The sequence below is a fragment of the Rhinatrema bivittatum genome, chromosome 12 (genome assembly GCF_901001135.1).
Source record: "Rhinatrema bivittatum chromosome 12, aRhiBiv1.1, whole genome shotgun sequence".
Lineage (NCBI taxonomy): Eukaryota > Metazoa > Chordata > Amphibia > Gymnophiona > Rhinatrematidae > Rhinatrema > Rhinatrema bivittatum.
Window position 1 is genome coordinate 30,341,626 of NC_042626.1, and position 12,327 is coordinate 30,353,952.

Genomic DNA, 12,327 nt, shown 5'->3' on the forward strand with positions numbered 1-12,327 from the left:
GCCGAAGTACATGCTGGAATTTCATTTTTAAACCCCCGTGGACTTTGCACCTGCAGATCATACGGGGTAAGAGATCCCTGTGGCCCCACCTGGCTGGCAGATTGTAAAAGGAAACTCCCTTGGGAGCTTCTCTTTAAAATTCAGCTGGCAGTCCCATAGCTACCAAGTACTTGCAGGCCTGCAACCTTCCTGCACTCTTTAAAAATTGTCAACCAAATGAATTGCTGAAAGCCTGTAATATTGTAATCAAACATATATGGGTGATGATACATATATTTCCCTAATAACTCTTTTTATTACCTTGAAAGGACCACTCTTAAAAAGTATATGATCCCATTTGCTCAAAAAATATATGCACAATGTAATTGTAAAAGGCAGCTACAAACGGATGAACGAACAAAAATAGTTCTTATAGGAAAAATCTATGTCAAAGTTTGAATGTTGGATGTCAACACAGATTTGCCAATCAGTAGTAGATTTAGCAGTAGCAAATCTGTACGATCAGTAAGATCCATGAAAATCTTGCTGCAGAAAAAAAAAAGTTCAGGCCTATGCAATACGGGTGCGTAGAAATTGAGCGTTCAATGCTGAGGGCTCGCTTTCCTAACGCGCATCCAGCTACCTCTCCTGGGCGTGCGATCCAATATTTAAATGAGGGGTTGCGCTAAAAAGGAGGCACGACGGAAAATTGTGCAACCCTGGCGCCTCCTTGGCATCAGGCACCCAGGAGAGGTGGCTGACAGTGTGGGTTAGGAAAAGGGACGCTCAATACAAGTGTCCATTTTCTCCGCTACCAGCATAATATATACACACAAGGTACACATGTTGGAGCACATTATCTTGTGCGCCCTGACTTTTTTTTTTCAAGACCTTTTTTTTTACCTGGATCTGCTTTCTGTTTTTCCCTCCTACTTAGTATCTTGTCAATTTTAAGAGGAGGAATCACAGAAAGCAGAATTTTTTGTTTTTCCAATGAGCCCTTTAGTGCGGCAGAAATTTACGCCAGCCCTGAGCTGGCGTAAAATTTGCCACATTGCAATGGGTGCATCGGCTGTGTGGGAAATTTTTTGAATCGTGGGAATTAGCTAATAGCTAATTTACATATGATGAGCACTATTAGCTTTGCATTGGTTTGGCCGTTTTTTTTGGCTGCACTAATCCCCATATTGCATCGGGGTTATGGACGCATGTCCAAAACGTGTGTAAAGTTGTGCACTTGGCTGAGTGCACTATATTGCATCCGCCTGTAAGAGTTTTGCATTTTGATGGGGAAGGAGGAACACATAAAGAAACCCAATTTCAAACTGATCTACCCTGACAAAATTTGCCTGTCTGAAAATTGACCTCTTCAGAACAACTTAGGTGGCTCACAGTGCTGGTACTTTTAGCAACATTAAACAGAGGCATTTTGGGCTGGAAGGTCCCTAGTTCAATTTCCACATCAAGCCTGCCACACATGGGTTGTCTGTGGCTGGAGATGCTATGGAGGCAGGTTTCACAGCCCCTGGAAGGGGGGGGGGGGTGTCTTCATTACCACCTGGGTGGCCAAATTTAGAGTCCTGGTGTATGGCTCCTGGCCTCAAAACCCTTGCTGCAGTGACCAGACTAGACACAGTGGCAGGCTCGGTTTAAAATTAGGGAAACATCCATAGGTGTTTGCAAATGAAGACTCATGACATCAGGATCCCAGCACTGGTTCTGATTCAGCTGGGAGAAAAGGCAGAAAGAACAAACTACAGGGCCATAAAAAATAAATAAGAAAATAGAAAGGAGTATTTACACTGGTGAAGTAAGGTATGCATGCATCAGATTTTTCAAATCTGCACAAATACGTTTACTCATATTTCCTCTGCCTGCAGAAAAAGGAGATACAAAACCCATGGCTAATTTTGTCACCTCGTACATGTAGTTTTCTTCGAAAGTTGCCTATCAGGTCTGCGGGTACAATAGTGGGCTATTGAAATTTGCTTTCAAAAAGGGCTGAATACACAATACTGGTCCAATGATTCCTGAATTTACTGGTTAGTGCACACACATTTCACACTGCACTGCTAATGTTGACACTTTAGGGTCCATGATGTTTTGTTCAGTTACTTGCAAAATTATAATATATAAAAGGGGGAGGGAGCTGCTGGCTGTAAATAAGATAAAAATGATTTCTCAGCTCTGAATGAAAACCTTGGTTATCGGTAGCTTTAGGGAAGGCCCTTCGCATTCTAGACCTAAGGAAAGCAAGTAAAGAACTTTCGCTAGTCCACTTTGAAAGCCGCCCCGCCCCCTGCCTTGACATCACAGCGTCACGAACTCACGCGGGCTCTGGGGCTGGGCCACCTTCAGGCGCTGCTGGATTTCGCTGGACACCAGCCTGGATTCGATGGGTGGATGGAGGGTAACCGACTTCCAGAAGAAACTGGCGAAGGCTATGTCTTGCTCCGAAGAGCCAGCGAAGATCATAAAACGCTTGTCCACTTCGCACAGCTCGTCTTCCGCCATCTTCCCGGAAGTTGGCGTTGCCAAGGTGGCGAGCCGGGACGCTCGGTGTTGCCATAGGGACGGTAAGCATGCTGGGCCTTGAGCAGGGAGGGCTGTGTGATGGAGAAAGGTAGGCGTACCTGGTATTGATCATTTCTTTCACACGGGATAATAAACCAAAGCGTTCACAGATTCTAGAAAGACGCGAGCCATTAAACTTGCCAAGGTGTTCCCATTTGGCAGAAGACCATTTTTCCAGTTTCTCCCTTTAAAAATGGCTTTTTACACACTAATTCATTTCCGTGGAACTTGTGGAAACAGAATTTATCGTAACTATTATTCCGAAAAATACGTGTACTTGTACTGGACACATACAAGTAAGTGCACGCAACCAGTTGGAAACTTGTTAGTGTCAAACATGAAGATTTCCACTCTAGTTATTGACGTTATGAGTATTCATAATTCATTTACCTTAAAGTACCAAAAATATCGATCACAAGTAAAAGTAAATCTCACATTCACTCATCTTATGCTTGGATCAACAGGAACAGCTCTAAGGTCATTGAGGGCTCCTAATAGAAACATTTAAATATCAATAGGAAAAGGAGGCTTGCCGAGGGTGGTGCTTGCCCATGGATGGAAGAGGGGAAAACAAAGGATTAAGGAAGGAACATTTTGTAAAGTAAGACAGCTAGGTAGGGGGTGTGTGTTTGTTTGTTTTAAATGACATGAAACATGCAACAAAACAATGTTTTGTTTCAAAGCGAAAAGGAAAATCCAATGTACAACAGAATGGTGCTGGTCTCAGGACCAGGGAGTGCCATTTTGAAAATGAGACCCAGCAGGACAGGAGCAATTGTGGATCGCTCCTGCCTCATTTCAACTTCTGTAACCCCACTGGTGGGATAAAAAAAGTGGGGAATGGGAAAGACCCAGCTTTGGGGGGGGGGGGGGTGCTAATTTTTTTATTGCAGCACAGTGAGGGGCAAGGGAGATTTAGTAGGGAAGGAGGGAACCAAGCCTCTTCTTTTGTTTTGTTTTGTTTTGTTTTTCTATTTGTTTTTTCCCCCACTTTGATGTTTGTCATTCACTAGTAAAAATGAAATAAATGTCAGATGAAATGGAAAAATAAAATGAAACAAAATCTTTTCTGTGCACACTCCTATATTCATCTTCCCACTTAAGTTCCATTACATCTCCTTTCACTTCTCCACTAGTTCATCTCCATTTATTCTCCCTCTCCTTCAGAGTCCTCTCAGTTTTTTGGGGCACAGTACTATGAGCAGAGTCAGAGGCAGCTCAAGACAATCTGCTGTCTGAGGTGAGCGATAAGATGGCACCCCCCTTCTACCCCCTACCCCCTCCTGCTCCCTCTCTCTGGCACCCACACTCAAGCACCCTCACACATGCTCTCTCTCACCGCCCCTGCACCCTCACACCTGCTCTCACACCCCTGCAAGCACCCTCACACATGCTCTCTCACCCCCCCTCCCCCAGGCTCGCAATCTCTCACATACACACACACCCCTCTAAACACACTCATTCTTCATCTTTTTCCGTGAGTGGGAAAAGCTCCACTTGCTGCACGCCGGGGTCTTCATCACATGCTCCGCTTGTGGCACGACGGGAGTCTTCATCTTCGCTGCGAGCAGGACAAGCTCCACTCGTGGCATGCTGGGGTCTTCATCACGTGCTCTGCTCGCGGCACGACGGGGGGTCTTCATCTTCGCTGCGAGCGGGACAGTTTTTGCTGCTTCCAAAGTTTTCCACCTGAAGTGGTCGCCTCACCCTGCCTCATTATAGAACTACCCCTGAACAGAGTAATGGCAAGCCAGCAGAGGAGATGGGATGGGAGAGTGTGAGACACAGTAAGCATGTGTTTCCTGTCCCCTTAACTATGCTTCCTTCATGATGTTGCTTCCTTTGTAATGAGGATCCATATGAAGTGGAGGAGGAGCAAACGCAGAGACTGGGATTGTATGCTTTCTGCCTGCTTTCACTGCCTCTGGTCTTCCAAGGAGGAGAGGATGTGAAGGAAGTTTGACATTTTAAAAGTGGTAAAGTTTGGTGTGGCTTTTGCCAAGGAGATTCTCTATATTCTGGAGATGTGTTAGTGCCCACCTTACTATCACAAGAAGAAAATACATTCTAAATTAAGTTATTTTCTCTGAAAATGTAAGGTAAGGTTCCAGTGCAGTGTGCATATCTGCCCTTTAATTCTCTTCAGAGACTAGCATAAGGTGACCAGAGCTATGTCTAGGAATAGAGTAAGTGAGGAAAAGCAGAAGGTATGATATCACAGGTTTATTCAGGAGCTCAGGGCCTAGGGCCTGCATATTGCTCACACAGACACCATGAGTCAGAGAGCCCCTGCAGCAAGCAGTTACGAAATGAAACAATAACCTGTCAGCTAGCATACATTTGGCTGCCACCTAGACAACCCAATTGTTAGGTTTAATGCATGACAGCCAGATAAGTCCCTGCTGAAAAGGCTAGGCTGTGCCAGTCCTGGTTTTACCCTATTGCATCTACAGTTCCAGTTTCTTCTGAGTGAAATTGGAAATATAAATCCATATGGTGTGTATTATATGATATAGAGCTATCTAGTCATTTTAATCCGGAAACAGCTACAGCAACACGTGGCTTCCTGTTATAGAGCTTAGACAAAAGGTACACCAAATTCTGGATTATGGAGAAAATTCACTAAGGACCTGATTTTAAAAAACATTTACATGCTTAAAATTGGGTTTTACATGTGTAAATGCACTTTACTTGAGCAAGTGGGTGGTGGGAAAAGTCACTGCTGAAGGAAAGAAGGAAGGTGGGTGGTGGGAAAAGTCACTGCTGAAGGAAAGAATAGTGAACTATCTACAAGCAGCAGAATTGCTGGACTAGAGGCAGCAAGGTTTCACCAAGGAAAGGTCCTGTCAGACGAATCTGATAGACTTTTTTGATTGGGTGACTAAGGAATTGGATCGAGGAAGAGCGCTCGATGTCATCTACTTGGATTTTAACAAAGCTTTTGATACGGTCCCGGACAGGAGGCTAGTGAATAAAACAAGAAGCTTGGGAGTGAGTGCCAAGGTGGTGGCCTGGATAGCAAACTGGTTGAAGGACAGAAGACAATGTGTGATGGTAAATGGAACTTACTCGGAAGAGAGAGCGGTGATGAGCGGAGTGCCGCAAGGATTGGTGTTGGGGCAGGTCCTGTTCAATAACTTCGTGAGCGACATCGCGGACAGGATAGAAGGTAGGGTTTGTCTATTTGCAGATGATACTAAGATCTGCAACAGAGTGGACATGCCGGAAGGAGTGGAGAGAATGAGACGGGATTTAAGGAAGCTGGAAGACTGGTCAAAGATATGGCAGCTGAGATTCAATGCCAAGAAGTGCAGAGTCATGCATATGGGGTGTGGAAATCCAAAAGAAATGTATTCAATTATTTGATGGGGGGTGAAGGGCTGATGTGCACGGAGCAGGAGAGAGACCTTGAGGTGATAGTGTCTAACAATCTGAAGTCGGCGAAACAATGTGACAAGGTGATAGCTAAAGCCAGAAGAATGCTGGGCTGCATAGAGAGAGGAATATCGATTAAGAAAAGGGAAGTGATGATCCCCTTGTACAGGTCCTTGGTGAGGCCTCACCTGGAGTACTGTGCTCAGTTCTGGAGACCATATCTCCGAAGGGACAGGATGGAGGCGGTCCAGAGAAGGGCGACCAAAAAGGTGTATGGTCTTCATCGAATGCCTTATGAGGAGAGAATGAAGAATCTAAATATATATACCCTGGAGGAAAGGAGGAGCAGAGGTGATATGATACAGACCTTCAGATACTTGAAAGGTTTTAATGATCCAAAGTCAACGACAAACGTTTTCCATTACAAAAATATCAGCAGAACCAGAGGTCACGATTTAAAACTCCAGGGAGGAAGACTCAGAACCAATGTCAGGAAGTATTTCTTCACGGAGAGGGTGGTGGATGCCTGGAACGCCCTTCCAGAGGAAGTGGTGAAGACCAAAACTGTGAAGGACTTCAAAGGGGGGTGGGATAAACACTGTGGATCCATAAAGTCTCGAGGATGTGAATGAAGAGAAGAGGCATGGGGGTGGCTTGCAGGAATGACGGCTACTTCCTGGTGATTAATACCCTTATTCAATAAACATACACACGGTTAATGCGACTTCAACATTGCTCTATGCTTCAACGGCAAGAGGAAATGTGGGTAATTGCCAGGTTCTTGTGGCCTGGTTTGGCCTCTGTGGAAACAGGATGCTGGGCTTGATGGACCCTTGGTCTGACCCAGCATGGCAATTTCTTATGTTCTTAATGTGGGACAAAGGATTGGTATTCACAAATAAGCGTGGGAGTAACTTGCTTGTTGCGGCGGTTACTATCCCGAACCAATACTTCACTTTGAATACATATACAGCGCAGCTCATTGCTTCAACAGCATGGGGGAATGAAGAAAAGAGGATTTATATTAAGACAACCAACAAGGACTAAATTGCACAGGCTGGGTAAACAAATAAGCGTGGGAGTAGCTTGCTTATTGTGGCGGTTACTACCCCTAACCAATTAGGCTTGATACTTCACTTTTATGCAGCTCCAGCACTGCTCTCTACATCAATGGCAGGGGTGGAAGGAAAATTAGAACCAAAAAGTTACCAATAAGGGCCCTGACCTCAGCAGTCAGAGTAACAGATAAGTATGAGAAAAATAACTGTGAAAGCTTGCTGGGCAGACTGGATGGGCCGTTTGGTCTTCTTCTGCCATCACTTCTATGTTTCTATGGGCTTTTGAAAATGGCTACAATATATGCCACTGAATTGTCCATAGGATATTCCCATGTAAGTGCACTTTACACGTGTAAATGGCTTTTGAAAATTGTTACAATGTTATGCTACATTTACATGCATAGCTCCTTTGAAAATTACCTCCTATGTTTCTTTTCCCAGAGACAGAGAGGTGCAAAGTCCACATGTAATGTTGTACCTCATTTTAAAAGAGAAACTTCCAGTCTAGTTTCCCTTTGAAAACTGTCCACGGGTACAAAAGACCTGCAGATATTGCCTCTGTTTTTGGTGTGGGTTGATTTCTTTGGTGGAAAACAATGCATGCAGATTTGACAATCCAGTCTACGTTTTCCAGCCCTATCTGGAGCATGATGTCCGGAATGCCTCTTCTTAATCTTGCTAAAAGTACATAGACTATGTATCTCCATGTCTACTTTTAGCTGGATTGCGTGAGGGCAATTTTCAGACAGTCAATTTACTTGGGTAAATGGTTTTGAAAACTGCCTTACTGAATGAGGCCCAACATTGAAAATGTGTTTTGTCCTTTAGCTGGCATATAGCATTACATGTTCCTGCTATCATTTCTTCAAGTTTAAGTTGACAAGGCTAAAATGCCTCTTTGAAATACTATTGGGTAGGTTGTCATTGTGAGACACTGTGCCGCCACTCCTAACAACCTCATGTTTTGTTTCTGTTTTACATCTGGAAGGGAGGTAATAGTTATCATAATCAAACTAGTGTTGATTAAAGTGACATAAGGTATCAGAGAACACATTACAGTCTTTTCTAATGAATTTCTGTTGTTAACCTGAAATGAGTGTGTATTATAATATGAGGAGATTGCTCCCTTATGCCTCAGTTTTAATTTAGTAAGACAGAAGAAAAGGCACAAGCTTAAATGTAAAAAATGCAGCCCTGCACTAACATTGCAGGCCAAACTTGGTGAACCTGAAAAAAGGTATTCATTTTCTCTGGAAGTGGTGAGTACACCCAGCTTACTACTAAAATGCATTTGCCTAGATTAACTTTAGAGCTACTCAGCTCCAAGGCTGTAAATAGCAAGACATCGTTTAGTCATAATAATGGTCTGACTCTCCTAGAGTCATTTGGGAGCATTAGAAGGGGGAGCTGAATGCTGGATCCAACATTCTGCAGACTCATGCAATGCCCTTATTTGCATATTGACGACATCATTAAGTTGCTACATTAAAACTGATTAAGACAGGGTTGCCGAAGGCAGCCCACCCCAGCATCCACCACAAAACCACTCAAGAATAAGAAACTCAGCATCAGTTATGTGCTGTTTGTTTTCATGATGGTAGCTCAAATATGATACATGTGTTTTTGGATCACCTGTTTAGGGAACAGGAGTTAATTTGCTGCCCCCATGTCATTTCTGGAAATAGAAAACAATTTTTTAGAGCTAGGGCTGCGTTTACCTATGGGCAAAGGAGCAGCTGCCCTGGGGCCCATTGCCTTAGCACCCAGGACTCTGCTCCCATGACTCTTGGCCTTTGGCAGCAAAGAATAGTCCTCTGCTTCCTGCTCCAGCACCTCCCCTCCCAGAAAGTTTTCAGAGAACAGGAGGAGAGGGAGGAGACTGGAGAAAACAGAGCATAAAGCATAGCAAAGAAGAGCCACTTTGCTCCCTAAGCCAGCCCTTCTCCTCCCCTCCTGTCATTCAGGGCGAGGAGGGAGGGTTAGCCCGGAGCACACACTGCGGAGCAAAGAATAGCCACTCTGCCTCCTAATCCAACCCCCTCCTCTATGATCATCTTCCCCATCCCTGTTTACAGGAGAGAATGTGGTGATGCTGGAATGGACAGCAGAACAGGGAGGAATTTAGTTTTTCTCACCATGGAGGTCATTTACTAAAGGTTTTCTCTCATTTTATGTCTATGGGAAAAATGCTTAGTATATTTCTCATTCTTATTTGTGGTCACTTATTCTGCATTTAGTGAGGGTCTGTGTTCTGCATGTCTGACCGAATTGAGGTATTTTACTAGTGTGTAGGGAATGTGGAAGATCTGTTCCAGTTCATCTTGTTCAATTTTCTCAGTAGGAGGTATGTTGATGTTTTAGCGCCCAGTGGAATACTTGCAGTGTTGCCTTTTCATAGGTAGGGTTGTTGCCTTTTGGGTTTTGGGAGTCAGTACTGTGTTGGTATGGTACCGCGTGACATTTTTGCAGGCTTTTATACTGCTTCACAAAGTTTCTGATGTGTCTTGGATGGAGTTTGTGTCATTGTTACCGAAGTGACAATCTGCTCTGCCATTCAGACTACGAGCGGGCTAGAGCGTGTCTTACAGTTAGATTGTGAGTGGCGGATCCCATGTAACTTAGAAGGACCATTGCTCTCAGCCCCCTTATTCTAACTTCTAGGCCATGCCCTCTCCCTACTGATGAGGATAGAGATAAGGGCTGTTTAAGAGGTATGCTTTTCAATAAGAAAAAAAACTATCTTTCTTTTATACTCCACTGATGCTATCCTTCCCTGCCAATGGTGAATGTTTATGGGTTGATTTTTACCTTTAAACCTGAACTGACACAGATTTGGTGGACTTAGGCAGGGTGGGTGACATTCTAAATGAATTTTACATTCTAATCTATGATTTCTTCATGAAATTCTGTACTGCAAATGTGGATTCCTATCCAGAGATCTAGCTATTTTAATTGTAATTTATTTATTTTTATATTCCACTTTTCACAGCACTTCAAAGTGGATTACTTACAATGGCAGATTGTAGGAAGTGGTATTATGGGCAGGGGGTACTCTTCTCTAAAAAAAAAAAAAAATCCAAGACTGTAGCAAAACCAAACTTTATTCAATACAAAAATTAAATGTCTAGGACAAAGCACATGTGGATGGATATTTGTGCCACAGTCTCATCCGTTGTCATATTCAGACTTTTTAAACTATGATGATTAACTGAAAGCTCATTTTTACATTTATAAAGAAATAAAAACAAGTAGTGTTGCCCAACTCAGACATAAAATGGCATGGGCATATGCCAGTCTGCTAGTGCCAACTCTTGTTTCTGAGCAACCCAATCTGGCTGCTCAACAAATGTTTCGTTAGAAATTTTAAATCCTTCAGAGGCTGGCAGTGGGTGTGTTGTCATTTGTTTCCAGGGAGTTCTGCCCTAGGTTAGTGTCTGCTCTCTGCATGCTGATTTCAGTTAAAAGGTCATGGTTGAAACAGAACAAGTTCCAGACGAGAGCTCTGTCTGAGGACATCTAGTGTGTTTGTGCACTGTAAGACTTTGGGGTCATGAGCTCTTTACAGTGAGCTCCTACAGCCAGCTCCTACTGTAAGCTCTGTACAGCCAGCATAAATCCTAAATATACCATCAGCTTCTGTACAGAAAAGCACATTAGTTAATTTTTTTAATGTAATACAAAAAAATTGAACAACAATATAGAAGAGAAATTGTTAATTCTGCAATGATGATGTTTAATCCAGACAATTACATTATAACCTGTAGGACCTGCCCTGGGCTTAGATGTTCTGAGATCCTAGATGCTCTGCAGGGATGGTCATATTATTTAGAATGGCAGATTGTGCTACTGTGGGAGACATTGAACTCAGTTTCACAGTAGCACAGCATCCCTAAAGCTTGAAAAAGTGGCACAGCCACATTGGAGCCTATCCTGCTGCATCTGGAAGAGAGGCCCGGCAGGGCTTGGAGTAGCTGTGGCCCGAGGAAGAGATGGGGAGGGCCTGAGTGCATGCATGCATTTGTGTGTAAAGGATAGAGTAAGCGCCTGGGTTGTGTGCATGAGAGTAGGAGAGAGCCTATGTGTTGTGTAAGAGAGTGAGAGCCTGTATGCATGTGTGTGTGTGTGTGAGAGAGAGAGAGGGTATGAGTGATTACCTGTTTGCATGTGAGAGAGGTGAGTGAGAGAGCCTGTCTGCATATGTGTGTGTGAAAGAGAGGGTGTGAGTGAGCCTATAAATGTGTGAGTGTGTGAGGGAGAGAGAGCCTGTGTATGTGAGAGAGGGTGTGACTTTTTAGTTTTCTTAGAAGCCTCTCATGAGGAACTTTGTCAAATGTCTTCTGAAAATCCAAATACACTACATCTACTGGTTCACCTTTATCCTCGTTTATTAACCCCTTCAAAAAATGATTTGTGAGGCAAGACTTCCCTTGGGTAAATCCATGCTGTGTGCCATTAAATCATGTCTTTCTATATGCTCTGTGATTTTGATCTTTAGAATAGTTTCCACTATTTTTCCCGGCACTGAAGTCAGGCTAACTGTTCTATAGTTTCCCGGATCACCCCTGGAGCCCTTTTTAAATACTGGGGTTACGTTAGCCACCCTCCAGTCTTCAGGTAAAATGGATGATTTTAATGATAGATTACAAATTGTAACTAATAGATCTGAAATTTCATTTATGAGTTCCTTCAGAACCCTGGGGTGAATACCATCCGGTCCTGGTGATTTGCTTCTCTTTAGTTTGTCAATCTTGCCTTCTACATCTTCCTGGTTCACAGTGATTTGGTTCAGTTCATCTGACTCATCACCTCTGAAAACCCTTTCCGGAACTGGTATCTCCCCAACATCCTCATTAGTAAACACAGAAGCAAAGAATTCATTTAAGCCCAGATTATAAAAGCCTTGAGTGCATAAATTCCGGGGGTTATGTGTGTGGAAGGGCCCTGCGCATGCTGCGTGCATTTTCTAAAGCGCCCTGCCACGCATGTAACCCCCCATTACACGCAGTACCAGGCCAGATAAAAGGGGCGGGCTGAAGGCGTGGCTGGGCCAGCTGAGTCAGCGCCATTAGCCACTGTTCTGGGGAAGCACCGGCGTGCAGAATTTACTTCTACTCCGGAGGAGGAGTAAGTATGAAAATAAAAAATTTGGCGATAGGGTAGGTTTAGGGGGCAGGAAGGAGAGGGTAAGAGGGAGGAAGGATAAGTTTAGGAAAGTTTCCTCCCAGTCTGTTCCTTTATTGGAGCGGACTGGGAGGAAACTGGGAAAAAACGCAAATCGCGTCGCTGTATGTAATTTGAAAAATCCTCTTCCTCCGCTTGTGGAGGAGGCCACCCGTTCGCA

General features: G+C 43.9%; 1 protein-coding gene across 1 annotated transcript in view; it reads right to left on the bottom strand.

The window, feature by feature from the left end:
- C12H11orf88 (chromosome 12 C11orf88 homolog) overlaps positions 1-2,556 on the bottom strand; it is a 30,660-nt gene extending 28,104 nt beyond the window's left edge. Inside the window, exon 1 of the mRNA XM_029573204.1 lies at positions 2,310-2,556. Coding sequence (XP_029429064.1) covers positions 2,310-2,493 — 184 coding nt within the window. The 5' untranslated portion in view covers positions 2,494-2,556. The remainder of the gene's footprint in view (positions 1-2,309) is intronic.
- Positions 2,557-12,327: the final 9,771 nt, after the last annotated feature.